The sequence below is a fragment of the Tyto alba genome, unplaced genomic scaffold (assembly GCF_018691265.1).
Source record: "Tyto alba isolate M040663 unplaced genomic scaffold, T.alba_DEE_v4.0 Super-Scaffold_10, whole genome shotgun sequence".
Lineage (NCBI taxonomy): Eukaryota > Metazoa > Chordata > Aves > Strigiformes > Tytonidae > Tyto > Tyto alba.
In genome coordinates this window covers 27,049,234-27,066,886 of record NW_024881262.1, presented here as the reverse complement: position 1 = coordinate 27,066,886, position 17,653 = coordinate 27,049,234, and the positions used below count along the sequence as shown (strand labels likewise).

General features: G+C 53.8%; 1 protein-coding gene across 2 annotated transcripts; it reads left to right on the top strand.

Annotated features, from left to right (window-relative positions):
- The first annotated feature begins 235 nt into the window (after positions 1–235).
- Positions 236–16,363, top strand: EFHD1 (EF-hand domain family member D1). Of its 2 annotated transcripts, none has more exons than XM_032990602.2 (4): positions 236–617; positions 8,215–8,362; positions 13,437–13,571; positions 14,706–16,363. In XM_032990602.2, exons 1-4 carry the CDS (start codon positions 310–312, stop codon positions 14,838–14,840), a joined length of 726 nt encoding a protein of 241 aa, XP_032846493.2. In that variant the 5' UTR covers positions 236–309; the 3' UTR covers positions 14,841–16,363. The 2 variants fall into 2 exon arrangements, with proteins under 2 accessions (XP_032846493.2, XP_042654952.1); XM_042799018.1 differs by lacking the exon at positions 236–617 and adding an exon at positions 4,758–4,937.
- The last annotated feature ends 1,290 nt before the right edge of the window (positions 16,364–17,653 follow it).

Sequence of the window (17,653 nt, the reverse complement as noted above, 5' to 3'; positions counted from 1 at the left end):
GCGGGTGTGATTCCCGTGTGGGAGAGCGTACAACGGGAGGGAGTCAGCCTGTGAGGGTGTACACACGGGGGGGTGTAGCCCCGGGGGTGGTGGGGGAGAGGGGGCAGCGCGACTTAGCCCCACTCGCGAACAATCCGCCTCTTCCCCCCCCCTCGCCACGGCCGCCGCCGAGCCTCCTTAAGCGCCCGCCCCGTCCCGGCCTCCCCCCGCCCCGTCCCTCCCCGTCCCGCCCCGCTCCCTCCAAGTGAGGGAATAAAGTTGCGGGCCGGGGCGGGCGGGCCCGGCGGGGAGCGGAGCGGGAGCGGGGCCATGGCCTCGGAGGAGCTGGCGCAGAAGCTGCAGCGGCGGTTGCAGCTGGAGGAGAGCGGGGCGGCGGGGGACGGAGAGGCGGCGGGGGGCAAGGGCGAGGCGGCGGCGGGAGCGGGGGGGGACGAGGAGGCGGCGCGGAGCTGCCTGACGGCCAGCGCGGGCGCGGAGCTGAGCGCCAAGCTGTGCCGGCGGCAGGACATCAACGAGGGGGCGGCGCAGCCCCGGCGGGCCACCGTCTTCAACCCCTACACCGAGTTCAAGGAGTTCAGCCGCCGGCAGATCAAGGACATGGAGCGCATGTTCCGCCTGTGAGTGGGGCGGGAGACGGCGGTGGGGGGTGTGTGTGTGTGGGGGGGGGGGTGTGTTTGCCGCCGGGTTTGGGGCTCTGCCTTCCCTCCGCGGGCTCTCCCGGCGCTTTTCCCCAGGGGGGGGACATCTGGAGAGAGGCTGCCTGCTTTTGGCGAGATGTTTGCATTTCTCCGCGGTTTTGCGGTCGGGCTGGAAGAGGCTGCGGCGGGTAACCAGAGTCATCTGATCCCCAGATTGTCCCTGGGCTTTGGGGATGGGGCTTGGGGGGGTGGGGTGGGGGTGCGCGGAAATGTGTCGTGGGGCTGGAGCTCAGTCCCGTGCTTAGCTCACGGCCTGGGGTTGCCTCAGCTCTACTTGTGTTCGGGATGATGGCTGTTTTGTGGTGGCACCCACGAGCTTTGGGGGGACGCTCTGGGTGGGATGGGGGGGCCCAGGGACTGCTGTCCCCAGCCCGGGGCACCTGAAGGGTCTATGTCCCAGGGCCTCGCAGGGACCCTGGACATCCCCAGCAGCTTTGCTGGTGCTGCCTGGTAGTGCTGTAGCTCCATCCACGGCTCCCTTTGCCAGGCTTTGTGCTCCCAAAGGAAGCTTGGGCACGGTTTCCTCTTGCTACCCCCTTCCCGGGGGCTGGGAAGGAGACCCCTTCCCAGCAGGGAGGCTTGCGTGAAAGTCAAGCTGCTGGTGGCAACGTGGAGAGCCGCTTCTGGAAGCAGAGAGGCTTGACCCATCCCGGGGCCACGATCCAGCCCGTATCTCTCCCCCAGGACCCCTGTCCTGGCTCCTGCAGTTGGCTTGTGCCTGGGTAGCTTTGATTACCCATGCTCAGGTTTCTTGCCAGCACCACAAAACCCCATGCTCATGGGGACTGACACTCTCCCAGCCCCGAGGAGAGGGCTGCAGGCAGGGCTGCTGGACCCAGGGTGACCTGCTGCTGCCAGGCATGAGGAGGCTGGGCCACAGAGGTGCTGCGTGGGCTGTCACGGCAAGGTGCAGAGACCTACTTCAGCTTACGGAGGTTTGAAACTTGTTAGGACCTCCTCCTCCTACCTGAAAGCTGCCTCGGACATCCTGGAGGCTGGGGTCATTGTGAGGAGACCAAGAGCCAGGTTGAACGCTCCCGGTTCCCAATGCTGCAGGGTGTTGCTGGCCCCAGCCGGGGCTGTCGCTACGGGCGATGGGCTTTTGTGAGCTCACCGGAGTTCTTTGTTGCACGGGCAGCGTCGCGCGTCGGCAGCTGAGTGTGGGAAGGGAGGTGGCCCAGGCGAGGCTGCTGCTCCGCTCCCTCCCGTGCCCCTTTTGACAACGGTTAAAGGGGATCTCGCTCTGTGGAGGACTGATGCGGTGCTGAGAGGGCAGGAGGACAAACAATGCTGGCAGCCACAGCGCCCAAAAGCTGTGGGTGAGAGCCTGGAGTGGGCAGCGGCACTGCCTCAGCAGGGATAAGGAAAGGAACAGCGGTAGTTTGGGAAATAAAAAGTGGACGAGCTGAATCGCAGTCGAATTTTTCAACAATGAGCTCATTAAACGTTGGCCTTGTGAGTGGGGAAACCTAGGCTTTGCAGTTGAATGCTAATCAGCTGGTCACTGTAGCTGGGAGATGTTGTGCGCCCTGTGAGGACTGTCGCAGCTGGGCTCCAGCCAGCCCTGCCAAAAGGGGAAGAAGCCAGGCTGCATGCTCCCCTGCGCTTCCCGGGCGGGTGAACCGAAAACTCCATCCTGGTTTTCACTCTGTTACAGGCTCCTGGTGTTAGCGGTGGTGGAGGGTCTGGTCTTTGCCTCATCTGCTCCCAGAGACCCAATTCAAGTATTGGCCGACACCACGTGACCCCGGAGGAGAGGAAATGTTCCCCTTAATTCCTGCCTGTCAGAGCTTGAGTTAATGTGATTAAGGCTTTTAGTCTCTGTATGGCTTATTGGCCCTGGTCAAAAATAAGTCTTTGACAGACAGGGCTGTATCTTCTTGCTGCCCCAGGATGCCAGGTTTCTGTTGTCGGACTTCCCATCCAAAAGTGTTTCTTATCGGTTTAGTGGGACTTGTAAATCTGTTATTTGGACTAAACTTGAGCCTGTGGGCGGGGTCAGGATGGCAAGAGAGATGCTGGTGATAGCGGCTGCTCTGGTGTCTGTCAGGGCATCCCACGGTACAGCAGGTAGCTGTGACCGCCCTGTGCCACGGTGGAAGAAAAGAGCTCGCCTGAACATGGGACTTCCCGCAATCCAGTGCTCCATCCATGTGGTGCTGGCTGCACTGGGAGCGTCCTTCCGAAGCAGAAACGATGCTCCTTGCTCCTGCTGCCATGGTTGGGCTCGCTTTTTGTCCTCTTGTCCAAGCCTCCTCTTGGCAGCATTCCCCCGGCGATGAGGTGTGGGTGTCTGCTGCAGGAGCATGTGGGGGCTGCTGGGTGCAGGCAGCTCTGGGGGTGGGTATGGGTTTTTTTTGGCAGAGGGACCAGGAAGTCTGCAGCTCAGGCTAATTATAATGTGACCTAATTAGCTGCCTATTCTGACAATGTGTGAGGACTGTGGTAACCATGATAACGTCCCTTCCCCATGTCTTGCGCACAAACCCTCAGGAGCTCTGGAGTCTCACAGCTCCCCTTGGTGCCATCGTGTCCAGGGAAATGTCAGAGGGGGTGTGAAAGCCAGGCTGTGCCTGGTGTGAGTGACCTTTCTGAGGGATATAGGGGGGAGGAAAACAGCCACCGGCTTCATCTGTGGGAGTGGAGAAATTCCAGCCTTGCTATTGCTTTTGTTTTTAGGGAATTTGATGTGTTGCCTACACGTTTTGCCAGTGCCTTGTGCCTTGCTGGTGGGAGAGGCTGTAATGTCCCCTTGTCCCCTCACCGGGAGCCCCTGTACCGAGGGACATGTCTAATGTGCTGCAGCAGACCTGCTCGCTCCAGGACTGTCGTGCTCCCGGTGTGACTGGCTGTCTCTGGTCTGTGAGCGGCTGTCTCTGGAGTCCCAACACTCAAGGAGGTCATCCCCACGGGGACTTGGCCACCCAGCCTGGGCCTTGCAGGCTTTGGTGCCTCAGATCATGCCCAGCATCTCAGAGGAGATCTTGCTGGAGGAGACCTTCATCTTGCCCTCATGTTCCTCCAAGAGCAGGAGAGCTCCTGCTGCCGGGGCTGGGGAAGACAGAGCTGCATGCGGCAGAGGGGCCTGTTCCTGTCCCCATCCCAGTATGGACGAATTGTTTTCAAAGCTCTCGGCAACAGAATAGCATATTTCAGCTGGAAGGGACCTGCAGTGACCTGACCACTTCAAGGCTGACCAAAAGTTAAAGATTGTTAAGGGCATTGTCCAAATGCCTCTTGAAACCCTGACGAGAATGAGGCATTGACCACCTCTCTAGAAAGCCTGTTCCAGTGTCTAACCACCCTCTCGGTAAAAAAATGCTTCCTATAGTCCAGTCTGATTCTCCCTTCAGGCAGCTTTGAACCATTTCCATGTGTCCTATCGCTGGATATGAGGGAGAAGAGATCAGCACCTCCCTTTCCATGTAAGGTGAAACACAATGCTCAGAGGGAATAAAGTATTACTTAGAAAGGGTTTTGAAATGTTTAAGAGGAGATTATTACTCCTTCGGCACCATTACTCTGCGTTATTTCAACGCCTGTATTAGGCCACTGCAGCATGCAGGAATTGCAGATCAAAGTACAGGGGCCACATAGCATGTGGAGCAAGCTTGGGTATGGCGAATATGTACAGGGAGGGCAGGTTTTCTTTCCAGCCTTTCTCAAGAATCATGAATGTTTGGAAACTGCTCTTTGATCCTTCAGAATTTGGGATTTCGCATTCAACTATCCCTATATTTTACCTTGGGGTTTTTCAGGCATCTGAGGAGGTGACTGCAGAGTCAGTACAGGTGTTGCAGTTCTCAGCACCTCCTTTTTCCTCCCTTCTTTCTTCTGTGGTGTAACCCCCCCCAAGCTGTGCTGTGTGACACCATTACAATGATTGCACTTGGGCAGTAATCATGTGTAACGCGCTGCTTAATCTTAAGCAAGTCTGTTCAGCCAGTATTCCCTCTTCCTCCCCCAATTTCTGCTTCTGCTTTCCTCCCCAAGTGCTTCGGCAGCTGGGCACGCTCTGCAGCCCGGGTGGAAGCGAGCCAGCGTGGGAATCTGGGCGCATCCTTGTTGCAGCAGATTTTGGCAGCCGCTGCCGGTGTCTCATCTGCTGCCAGGAACGCTGCTGCTGCGGCGGCGTGGCGAAGCCGTATCGCGCCGGCTGCGGTGCTCGTAGCTGCCTGCGGCGTCCCAGCCGTCGCAGGTGAGGACCTGCCGTGGCCGTGGCACTTGCCCGCCCGCGAGGTGAGATGTCTTTGCCTCTCTCTTCCGAGAGCCCCTCTGTCCATAACGCCTGTGCATCACCGGTGCGAGGCTTGGCTTGCGGCCCCGGGGAGCTCTGAGCCTGAAGGAAGCGAATCGCCGGTGTCACGGCAGGGCTGGCAAGGCACCTGAGTGCTGCGTGCTCTTGCTATGCCACTCCTGGAGTACGGGATGGGATGGCTCCGCAGGATTGCTGGAGTGTGTTTAGGGACAAAACTTGCCTTGGTGCCCTCTTCCTGCTCTGCCGGTGCTGCTCGTGAGGGCTGACCAGTGTCCGTCACCGGGATGTGGGCTGCTGTGCAGTCAGTGAAACGGGTGTGAGTGGTGGGTCCTGAAAGGGAGCTCCCAAAAAGCAGGCAAGTGGGGTTTTTGGAACTCCCAGAAGGCAGATGGTGGGGGTTTTAGCAGGTCTGAGGTGTGCCGGGAGCATCGGCCGACTGACAAGGTGCAGCCCTGCCCCGTTGCGCCGAGTGCCTGTGCCTGCGGGGGGGCGGTGGGAATGAATCGCGCCGTCTCTCATGCCCTATAAATATGCCTCTCCCTAAATAGTCTGGCTGCGCGGCTCCGTGGCAGCCAAGTGGCTGTACCCAGGTCCTAAAATACTCGAGCTGTTTCAGGAGGCGAGGGGGGCGGGGAGGGAATGCAGCAGTTTGCAGGGTGCTGCTGTCGCTCTGCGGGGCTGGCAGCAAGCATCTGGGGGCTCCGGCGTGCTCTTTGCCCGGCTGTCCCCAACCGCAAGGGGCTGGTAACCCGATTTTGGGGTGCATCTCGGCGCCAGCTGTAGCGCAGCCCAGTGTGCTCAACACCCATTGTGTGGCTGGTACAGCGTGCTGCTCTGCCGCCACGGCCCGCCACTGGCAAGACCCCATTTCTCACAATCCTGGCTTTGTGCAGCCTCTCTGCAGGATTGACGAGCCCTGGAGCTGTGCCCTGTGCTTAACTCTTTCGGGGCGGCACGTTTGCCCCGAGGCTTAGTGCCGGGACAGGCACCAAGGGGTGATGTTTGCCTGCAGGTAGCATCTGTAGCAGAAGGGTGAGAAGAGCCTGGCAAGCGCAGGCTGGGCTTGTGCCCTCCTTCTGCCTTCATCTCCATTATCCAACGCCTCTGAGAGGGGCTGGGCAGTGTCCTGACCCCAGAGGGGCAGCCCTTGGTGGGTGCCTCTGTGTAGTTCTGCTTCCACACCCACCCAAAGGGCAGTGTGAGCTTACTGGGGCCAAAAAAAAACCCAACCCCAGTCCCTAGTGCCTCCCTGCTGCGATATGGTTTGCTGCTTTATCTGATCAAAGGCACTGCCTTTCCAACTGCCTTACTCCAGAGGAATGGCTCCACACCCTTTCTCCCAAACTTAAAGGAAAAGCAAATTGGCAATTAAATACTGCACTTATTATGCTTCCATGAGGTCTTGAAAGTGCGTCTCTGAGCTGGGCTGGGTAAAGCTGTGAACGTGTGCCTTAATTAACCGATGCCTTCCTTGCTGTGATGAACCTGCTGCCTTTCCTCCCTGTGATGTCTCAGGTCAGTGACCTGGTTTCTGCACCAACAGAGGTTTCTTTTCTAGTTTTCCACAAATCTGTCCAGCCTGGTGGGCTCGAGGGTTTGCTGGGTGCAGAGATGGCAGGCAGATTGGTAGGAGGGGCTCCGTGCCAGCCCAGTGGTGACATCCCTGTCATTTGGGATCTCTTGGGCATGGGACCCTTGGAAACAAAGAGGCACAGATTGTATAAAAGGTGCTTGTGGAGGTGCTGGGGCTCTGGAAGGATGTGAAGGCCACCCCAGTTTGGGGGAAAAGCACCCTGTGCCTGTGCTCGTGAAGGCAGGGGCCGAGCTCTTGGCTGCAGCCCTGCCTCGTGCTGCCCACGCCTGTGAGCAGCTCTGGGCCAGCAGCTTTGTTCGTGCCTTGCTCTGCCGCAGCTTCCTCTGAGGCTGTGAGGTTTCTCAGCTGGAAAGGGCTTTCTTCCAGGGTAACCACAACTGTGCAGGTCTCTCTCTGGGATGGCTGCAGCCCTCGTTTCTTTGGAAGAGAGCTAACAATCAATGAGAGATGATGGGTGGGAGGATTTGACCAGCTCCCTGCCAACGGGAAAGCTTCAGCACCGTGCCTAGGATTTCCTTTCTGAACGGTCGAAATGATTTAACTCTGTTGGGGTTGAGGTGGTGGCGAGGGGGCAGTGGCAGGCTGTGCACCAAGGCTGAGCCCAGCCGGGCAGGCCCTGCCATCTTCCCACGAGAGCCCGCAGCTCTCCGCTGGACCCCAATGGCAGGACCAGGATGAGAGAGGGCTGCTGATGGGCTGTCTGATAGCAGAGTGCCCAGCCCTCCAGACTTGGGACTTTGCAACCCAGTGATGGCCCCAGTGGGTGTGAAGTGCTGGTTGCTGGGTGGGCCGGATGCTTTACTCGCACCCACAGCGGATGTTGGGGGGGACTTGGTGCACAGCCCCTAGGCTGAGCACGGCAGGTCACTGCCTGCTCATCCCTAAAGCACTCTGCTTCTTGCAGGGGTGCCTTCTCCTCCTGCGACGAGTCCTTGCAGCCCTTTGTGCCCCATTGGGAGCGTGGTCCTGCTCCAGTCTTGCTCCTGGAGGTGGGCACTGGTTTCATCTGCCAGCCTGGCCCTGCGGTGCAGCCCGTGGCACTGGCTGGGATCACTGCGCTGCCCCAGGATTGCCTTTCTGCTCTGCCCCGGGGACACTGAATAAACAGCTGCCCTGAAGCACAGTGCTTGTGTAGTACAAAACCATTTTGGAAAGATCTTAACAGCTGGAGGGGGTGTGTTTTGCTTACAAAGACATATAGCTGCTTTCTGCTGGGGAGGTTCTGGTTGGTCTCTTCTCCCTGGTTCTTCTCAAAACGAGCAGGACGCCTGGCAGCAGCTGGCTCTGGCATGCCTCCGCCTCACCATGCTGGTGTATGCTGTAAGCTCTGTGCCGAACCAGGACAGTAAACCTTTGAGCTGGACATGCAAGTGGGCGAGATGGAAATCCCCTCAGCTGAGATAAGCTGAGTTCCTTCATGCTCCTTCTGTGTGGGTGGTTTGGTCTGAGCTCCCCTGAGCACTTCTCTCTCCGATGAGACAACTCTGAAAGCTGCCAGCTACTTCCCTGAGCTTAACATATCTCAGCACTGGCTGTGTTGTGCAGCTTCCTCTCTCTCCCAACCTTTAACCACCTCGTGACTTTATCCATTTGCCCAGTTCCTCTTCTGGGAAGATGGATGTGGGGGATGACAAGGGCTGACCCCTTCCCCTTTGCACCCGCAGGTATGACTCGGGACGGGATGGATACATCGACCTGATGGAGCTGAAGCTGATGATGGAAAAGCTGGGAGCCCCACAGACCCACCTGGGGCTGAAGAACATGATCAAGGAGGTGGATGAAGACTTTGATGGGAAGCTCAGCTTCCGTGAGGTGAGGGTGGCTGCGGGAGCAGACAGGGATGTGGCTGTGGAGCAGAGGGAGGAGGCAGCCAGGCCCTGGGCTCTGGCTGTAGGTAGCCCTGTCCCATCTGTGTTTCTCCAGCTGTGGAGTGCAGTGGAGAAGCAGGTGAGCTTCCCCATGCTGTGCGGAGCACTATCAACATCCATCTCCACGTGGCAGTAACGGTACCTGATGCCAAAGCTCTCCAACCTCCCTGCTTGCTTCAGGAGCACATTTGAGCTCTGCTGCAGCTGCCTGGGGGTGCCAACAGAGCTCCCTGCTGTAGCTGTAGCTGGCGTGTCTCTTCAGTCACAAGGACCATTGCTGGGCTTCTATGGTACAGCGGCTCAGGCCTCATTTCAGGTGCAGGGCAAGGGCTCTGCTCGGGGCAGCTGGTGTCATGGGGTGCAGGAGGTGGCTTGTTCCAGTTTATATTGGGTCCCTCTCTGCGTCATGCAGTGACCAGCTGTGGCAAGCTTCAGGAGGGGTGGTCACCTCCCTGCAGCAAGGAATAAATTGGTGATGCAGCAGTTTGGTACTGCGTGCTGGCTCAGCAGGGACATACAGCAAACAGGTCTGTCTGTCACTGCTGTGCTGAGACCACTGGAAGCAGTGTGGGCAGGCCAAGAACTGCTGCCAGGTGGAGGAAGAGAGGGAATTTGAGCAGTGACGTGAATGCGCTCAAGGGTACCCAACTCATCTCAGCAGGAAGGGGGGAGCCCAGATACCAAAACCTCCTGTTGCATCATCTCCTCCTCCCAGGCTTTGATTGCTGTCTCAGTCAGAAGCATACATCATCAGTGTGGCTTTCTGAGTTAACAGGCAGCCCCTTGGGCAGCAGGAGGGCAGTGCTGCTCGTGTCCTGCACCGGTGGTGAGGGCTGTGCTGCTTCCTCCTGCCCCAAGAGATGGCTGCGAGGGGCTCCAAGCAGCTGGGCTGCCTTGTTTCTGCAGGGGCTGTGCTCTCACCATGTTTCTTCCAGGGTGGGGGTTTGGGTGTGGAGACGAGGCGCAGAGCTCCCCACAACCCAGGCCATAGAGTTCTTCAGTTTGGAAGCGCCGAGTCCTTTGGCAGTGCCTGGGAGGGAGGATGAGCAGCCAGGGCCCTTGACCAGCTGGGGTGGTCGGGGTGTGAGGGGTGACTGGCAGCTCGCAGAGCTGCTGCACTGTCTCTCTGTGCTGGCATGTCACACCATCTCCCCCTGCTTTTGTCCCTCAAGGGTTTTATTGCATTTCTTGCACTGCAAGAGAGCAGCAGTAGAAGGCAGAGGTCAAAGACTTTTGGGTTGTGGGGTCCAACCCTTAGAGAGAGAGGGAAAGACACACAAATCTGGGAAGTGAGCCTGTCTGTTCACATCAGCAAAGCCCTAGGCTGGCAGCTTCTCTGGGCAGGGAAGGAGACGTGACTGGTCAGAGGCAAACTGGGGGTAGCAAAGAATCCAGCGGAGCAGGAAGATCGCTGTGCCGTTGGCCCCAGGTCAGACTGCGATTGCCAAATCGCTGCGTGGGCTGGAGGAGCCCTCTGTTTCCATGTGCCTCCTGGGCCAACCTTCACCCTGAGTGAAGAGCTGGGGACAGCCTCCGGGCTTGCTGCAGGGGCTCTCTCTCATGTGAAAGAGAAATGCCTTTATCCTCAAGGCTCTGGAAGATGTGTGGTGGTGTGGTGGCACAAGTGGCAGAGCAGCTCCTCTTCTGCCGCCACCTGTTTGGAGCACGGCCGGCGCGGGCTGCCTGTGCTGCCAGCCCTTGGCACGCGGCAGCGGGTGCTGTTGTTGCTTCTCGCCAGATGCAAAACGGTGGTCAAGCAAACACAAGCTTGAGTGGCACATGGGTTGGAACGAGGGAGCATCGCTGGCAGAGCTCTGGGGACAAATTACACGTCAGCTTTGGCGTTTACCCAAAGCTTCCCGTGACAGAGAGGGGCGGGATGCTTCCAGCCTTGTGGCAGATGCGCTGTGTCCAGCTGCTGTGTTTGGGCAGAGGACTGGCCAGGGGGGATGCGTTTCCCAGTGGGTGAGGAGGCCTGAACCAGCCCATAGCCCTGCCCCACTCTGCTTCCCGTGGGTGGTGACGAGCAAGCACGTGGAGGGTGACCAAGCTGACTTGGGGCACTCTGACAACACAAGGAGAAACCTTGGTTTAAATGAGTGTCCGAACTCAGCAGGGTGTGACTCGAGCACTGGAGGGCTCTTGTCTGCTACTCCAGAGAATAACAAGTCCTGATGTACCTGCCTGAAGACGTGCTGCTTGTGGCCTGGCCAGAGAATTGGTAAGGACCTCTTTCACTTGCAATAGGTCACCTTTTGCTGCTGCTTTGAGTAGTGTCCTGTGCTCCCATCGCAGGTAAGCTGTTGCCTAGAAAGCAAGCTTCTACGGTTCTGACTTGCTGCTGCCAAACAGCTGGCCCCATGAGGAAAGCTGCCTTCCACCACTGACCTTTGAGCATTCATCAATACATCAACAATTAAGTGCACCAGACTCCCTCTGTGACTCAGGCAAAGAAATTTAGGCTTAAAAAGATTAGGTAGTGTGGGGAAAAAAACACCTCTGACTATCTAGTTCCATCATTACCACAGGAAACGAGTTAATTTCTGTAATAGTAATGTCTAATTGTAGCTGCTATCTAGAACCCACAAAAATCCACCCGCTGCCCCCCACACCCACACTAGCTTAAATACTGACCCGCATGGTGTGTTTGCTAGCAGGGTTGGTGCAAACCACAGCCTTGGGTGGCATTGCTTTCCTGGCAAGCTGTTGCAAGGCTGCTGCTGCCGGTCAGTCCCGTACCTTCCCTCGCATTGCTGAGGCCAGCACCGTGCCTGGGGGGACTGCGTAACTGCAGCATCGCTCGGAGACCTGGCACTGCAGGGATGGTCTTGGATCATGAAGGATGTGAGAGCAGATATATCTCTAATCTCTTATGAGGTTAGTGGGGTGGAAAGTGTGTGTCACGTTGTCCTCCTTGAGAGTACAGCTTTTAAAGGTACCAACATTATTCACTTTTGCTTCTCTATTGATGCTTCCCTGCGTCTTAGCTGCATGTGGTGTGTCCTGGGCCCAGCAAGGGTGTGAGGCGGGCTGGGAGCAGGAGCTGAATGCAGATTGCTGGTGTTCTCTGGTTAGTAAAGACCGATGCCTTGATGGTAAATAACGTGTGAGGTGAGCTGCAGGCGGTGTGCTGATGTGAGGAAGGATTTCTCCTGAGCTCCTGTGGAAAGCAGCATGATGACATAACGCCGTGTCTGCCCCAAACGGTGGCTCAGTCCCTGGTCTCCCTTAGCTCAGCCCGCCCTTCCCGGCCACGGCAGCCCATATTCCACGGGAGGATTGCTGCCCCGTCCCTTAGTTTCAAGATGATTCATGCACACTTCTACTCATGACTGGGTGTTTCCAGTCCCTCCCCGGGTGACGGCTGTACCAGACCTCAGGATTGTGCTGCCTCCGCTGCTCTTTTCTGATGCCAGGAAGTGGGACTTGCAGGGTGGAGCAGAAACTGTGAGGAGGAACCATGACTAATGCCAGCCTGGCTGCCAGCCCTCTGTCTCCCCGTGCTCAGTGGTGGAGGAGAGGAACTAGCCTGAGCCCAGAGGATCTGAGCAGAGGGAGAGGATGTCTTGGGGAGGATTTGGTTTCTTTCTGAGCAGGATGTTCTGCCCATTCAGCAGAGCATCATTTAATTTCTTACATGTGTTTGGAGGGGGGAAAGTTCCCTCCCCCAGCACAGCCTGCTTTCTGGCTGCTCTGTGCTGAGCATGCACAGGTTACGAGGCTGCTGCGTGAAGCAATGCCTGGTGATGCTGCCTCTGCGAGAGGGCAGCCAGCGCTGCTGTCATCTCCACACCCTTCCCCATGGGAGGCCTTCCCAAACTCTTGCGTCTCCACCAGCTTCTGTGAGCAGTGTGAAGCAGGCGAGCGTTTTAGGGGCTGGCTCAGCATGGATGCTGGGACTCTGCTGCCCTCCTCCGGGATGCCTCAGGCTCTCTGTAGGAAGAAGCAAAATCCCAAGCCTGTCAGTCTGAGGAGCACAGCACTAGAGAGATTTGATGTTCCTGTGCAAATAGATTTCAGGGCAACCCTACATGGTATTTTCAGCCCTCTGTCCTGGACTGAAGTGGTGCGGTAGCGTAGCTTTGTTGCTTGTGCTCCTTTTTTACTGGGTGGCTTGTCTCTGTCTCTCTTCTTTCCGTGGTGTTCCAAGAGTTGGGACATCTCTGGGCTGGCCAAGAACAGCAGGGAGTTGCAGGACCTCTCAAAATATGCATAGAGCATCCATACCATAACACGGAGTTCGGTTAGCAGGTGGGAGGTGGTGCAGAGGCCTTTATTTTTAAGCAAGTGGGTTTTTTCCCTTCTGGGAAAAAAAAAAAAAAAAAAAGTGTTCTACAACTCTTTTTTTAGTTTGTTTGTTTCCCTTTGCAGTTCACTTGTCAATGTGCACTCTGCTGTAGTGGCTCTGGATTTGTTAAATGTCTATGGTCCTGTGCAGGACAGAGGTTTCAAAACAAGTTGCTCTGTGGACACTTGTTCAAGCCGGTCTATCACAAGGGCATGCACACATGTGGGCTGCTGTTCTCGGCTCAGGGAGCCCGGGGTTCAGGTGTGAGCCAGGGCTGTCTTTGCCTTGCTTTTGTTGTCATGGGATGCAATGTGAGCCTCCCGAACACTGGGGAAGCTGGTGGGGGGCTTGTGAATACACCGTTAGGGTGTGGGGACATAAAGAGGTGTATCTGAGCCCACCATACAGTTGGACTAGGTAGGAGGAGAGGTGGCCTCCCTCCTCTGGCCACGCAGCAGCCCGGGCTCGGTAGGAGCTGTGCTTCAGCAGGGTTCTGCTCCCCAGGAAACTTGCTTTTCCTATGAGATTCCTCCCTCTTTTAGTCTAACAGGGCTGTGCACCAGAGCCAGGGCACTGGAGCACAAGTTCCGTGGTGCCACTTGGTTTATATAGACCTGGTTTCTTTCACTCAGAAATGTAAATTCCAGCCCCGCTCCGGGTGAATGTGCTGTTTGCATTTTAAGTTTGAGCCTCAGTGAAGAACTTGAACGTTTCTTTTCTGTCTTGCTAGTTTCTGCTGATTTTCCATAAAGCTGCAGCTGGGGAACTCGAGGAGGACAGCGGCCTGTTGACTCTTGCGAAGCTCTCAGAGATAGATGTCTCCATTGAGGGAGTCAAAGGAGCCAAGAACTTCTTTGAAGCTAAGGTATGGTGTGGCACAGAGGAACGTGAAGAAACTCTGCACACAGGCCTTAATTGCCACTGAGACACTGACCCTGCTGGCTTTTCAATCGAAGATACTGCCAGATTTCTCCCTAGCTAAAGGAGTGTGTATTTCATACACCTCCCCCCCGCCCCCCCAGCCTCAGCCATAGCTTCTCTCTTCAAACTCTGTTTGACTCTAGTTACAGCCTTCCTCTCGAGATGAGTCAACACTAGAACAGCTTAATTTTCACCATCTGTGCTCTAGGTCTTACCCTGGTAGAGCTGACTGGCTGACCTGTGTCCCTCTGATTGGGAGCACTATGGCACTAGCTGGCTGACCGCTTCTGAAGACAAAAGCGTCCTAGAAACTAATGCAATAGGGACAGTTTCTCATTTTGCAAAACCTCCCTCAACCAGAACACTCTGACTTTAGTGGTGAATGGAGTATTTTGGAGTATAGGATTTCAGACATCTCTTTCTCGAGCAGCTCTCTGTAACCTTTGGAATCAAAATTATTCTGCAGGGTCCTGGGGTTGGCAGAAAGAGCTGTGCACCATTCGAAATTGACAAAGCACCCTTTCTGAAAGCGCTCTTGGAGAGAAAATAATCCTGCTTGTTTATATAAGAAGTTTTTTCCCAAGAGCATAACACAGCTATTGCACAGCAGATGTACTGAGATAAAAGCTGGAAAAATAGCCAGCAAATAAACAATGTGTCTTTGATCTGCAGATTATCCGTGGTGTAGTATGATGTTCTTAGATTTGGCTGTGATTCAGAACTGTTTTGTGCAGTAGTTTCTCCCACTGTATACTCACAACTTAAGCTATGCTGTCTGCTTACAGAAAGAATGTATGTGACCCAGTACTGACGGCATTGTTTTGGTCTCTTGTTAGTGACTTATTAGTAAATGACCCTCCTTTTGTTGATGTTAAAGTCAAGCAAGCTAAGAGGTATTGGGTGTAAATACCCAAGCACTGCTGTGTAATTAATTCTTGACCTGTCCTGACAGAGCTTCCCAGCAAGCACTGAGAGGTGCAGCAAACAGTTCTGCGTTGCTCATCTGAGAGTAGTTCAGGCTTTGGCCCTCCCTCCAACACAAGGCTTGATACTTTTTTATTTTCTCTCTCTCATAAAGGTTCAAGCTCTTTCTTCAGCCAGTAAGTTTGAAGCAGAGATAAAAGCTGAGCAGGATGAGCGAAAACGGGAAGAGGAAGAAAGGAGACACCGTCGAGCGGCTTTCAGGGAGTTAAAGTCTGCATTTACCCAGTAACCAACCAGCCAATATGCACTCTGAGATTGCACATGACTTGGTACGTTTCCCAGATCAGGGCTCTACCTGGAGAGAACTGCCTGGATCCTGCCTAAATCTCATTCCAGCTTTGCTAGCCTTCCTCTCCTGAAGATCCTCCCGAGTTTTGAAGGGCACAACTCTTGCAGTTACTATGCATTCATAATGATGTGAATCGTAAGAACTGTGCACGTGCTGTTTGTACTGTCAGGAGCACACCACCCTGAAGCAGAAACAGCCGGTAGCAAACCATGAGTGAGCACTGACAAGCGTCATGCTTGCCTACTTCGTTCTTTCCTCCTTTTCTGTCCATCCTTTTTCTCTTAACCCCGTATTAATTCATTCCTTGCTTACAGGCAAGTAGTGAGGTCTTGTGTAAATCAGGGTGTACAAAGTACAGCTTGACTTCCTGTACATTTGTACTGCTGTTGGGCGTTGTCACACATTCTTGACTATCCCTGTTCTTCCTTAAAGCCCCGTGCCGCAGGCACTGTGAAAACACTGTGAAGAGAGAAAGATAGTTACTAGGGACGTGGATCAAATTAATTATTTCCTGTAGCATTTTCTGCCACCCAGCATGTTGTAGAGTCTTCCAGTTCTTCTCTGAAGTGCCATAGTAACAAACCTTCCAATAAGAGGCAAGATTTCCCAAGACTTTGAAGGGAGGAAGTTGGACCTCTTAAACAAGGATAGAAAACTGAGTTGCCTGACCATGTATCTTCTTTCACATTCCATCACGTTTAGTGTACTGTATGGCTTCCCTGTATTTTCCAGCCTTAGGCAGCGATATCTGTTTTTTTAAGGGATATTGCCAGCTGGACAATGCGTTCGGATGGCACACTGGGGTTTTCTATTTGGAAATTTGCTCATATCCTGAATCATGAAGGTGACGTTGTTTGATTTCATTAGAGCCATGACAGGTAACACCAGCCCAGCATACTGAGCAACCCCTGCTCAAGAAGGGAAGAGCAGCGAGGTGAGCATGTTTAGCTGAACTGAGTTCCGAGGGCTTGCACTATATTATTAGCTAATTTCTTTTGCAAACATGGAAACTTGCCCACAAATGTTAAAATGCCCACTGCTTGTTTGGATATAGGTCATGGCAGGGGAGCTGTGTTCCCTCCGAGACCTCTCTTGGGATGTGGATTTGCTCAAATTCTGCCTGTGCTATTGCCCCAGTTGGTGCATTTTTTTTTTTTTTCTTTCCAAAACGCAACTCACCAGTTGTCTTTTCACTTGTCTGTTTTGCTTCTTAAACTGTGAGCACTAAACTGTGAGCATGGAATAATAAATAGAAAAACCTCTACACTTTAATGTCAGGTGAAAGAATTGCTAAACAATTAAACTGTGTATATATATCTTCACAGATTATATTTTATAAATCACGCTTTTTTAGCTAAATATTTATAATTAAATGTTTTTATACTTTACAACAAAGCAGATAATTTCATCTTCAATTATTTCTCCTGTTGCTGAAATGTACAAATAAAGCATTGTTATCTCCAGCCTTGTCTATGGTTTATTTTAGGTCCCTGAATATACCATTTTGTTCACAAATTCCTGCAGTGATCCCCAAAGCTCAGCGTCCTGACTTGGATGAGTGAGGGAAGTGTTCAGAACCTGCTTGATAACACTTCCCCTTCTGTATAGCAGTTCTGGTGTAAAAAGCCCTAATGTTTGCCATTCCTCAGAAAGGGACATGGCTGTGTAAATATTTGAAATACTGTCCACTGCTAAATGTTGATATCTGAAGGTCGTCAGCCTTCCCTTATCTTAAAATAGCCACTGTCTCTCAGCGCCGGTAGTGCCCCAGCTGGGAGCTGGGCAGGTTGTTTCAGCTAGATTTCTTTGTGTTTCCTCTTTCTGCCTTTATAGAAGGGAGGGAAAAAGAAAACAAAAACAAAACAAAGAAACCACAGACGTGGACATCCAAAAATGTGTTCAAGCATCTTGTTTCTACTGTTACTGATCTGCTAAGCTTTGCTGGCACGGCCAGTTTCGGGGGGGGGGGTGTGCTCAGGAGGAGGTTTAACCATGCGTTGTTCCACGTGCGATCCAGTGATGAAATGGAAGGCGTAAATATTTTCTTCTGTGCATTGTTGGCAGTCGATGTGTTTGCCGTGTGTCTCTGAGCCCCCAGGTCTCGGAGGCCAGGTAAAATCAAGGTGAAGCTTCCTTAGTCTCTAATTTGACAGGAAAATTGCGACACTGCAGCTCTTGATTTTTATATTTGTGGGGTTTTTTTTCCCTCCATGGTGTAGCAAGCGCTGATGACTCCTGCTGCTTTACATGTGCATCTGGGTGAGGAGCCTGGGGCAGCAGGAGGAGAGGGTGGAAAAAGGGCTTCCAGAGGTTTTAATAGATTTGAGTCAACTCCATCTGAAAAGCTTCAGTAAGGAAATGAGCAGTGCCCCTGTAGTAGTTTTGTACGATTAAAGTAGGTGCTGTTAGTTGGGGCCTTCCTTCAGTGCAGTGAACAGTAAGTGCTTTTGGATGTACATTTATTTTGAAGTTGCAGCAATGTGTGTTTTGAAATTAGCTTTGCAAAAATTGACATTAGGAAATTAATTGCTTTCTAAATTGGTCTGTTTTGCTGGCCACTCTTGGATTGAATAACAGTGTCATTAGGTTAGGCGGAAGTATTAAAAAGAAATTGCCTAGCTAAATCTCCCATCTACTACTGTCTGACAATACTTAATTGTATTTACCTATAATTAATGTATTACAATTCTTGATGCTCTGTCCTCCTTTTATGCCTGATGTCACCACAGGTGGCTCTTTAAAGGTCCTGGCAA

Excerpts from the sequence above, each read along its gene's own strand:
- EFHD1 (XM_032990602.2), top strand. The coding sequence starts at position 310 with ATGGCCTCGGAGGAGCTGGCGCAGAAGCTGCAGCGGCGGTTGCAGCTG. Across the intron at positions 618-8,214 it reads ATGGAGCGCATGTTCCGCCT|GTATGACTCGGGACGGGATG; the intron begins GTGAGTGGGGCG and ends TTGCACCCGCAG. Across the intron at positions 13,572-14,705 it reads AGAACTTCTTTGAAGCTAAG|GTTCAAGCTCTTTCTTCAGC; the intron begins GTATGGTGTGGC and ends TCTCTCATAAAG.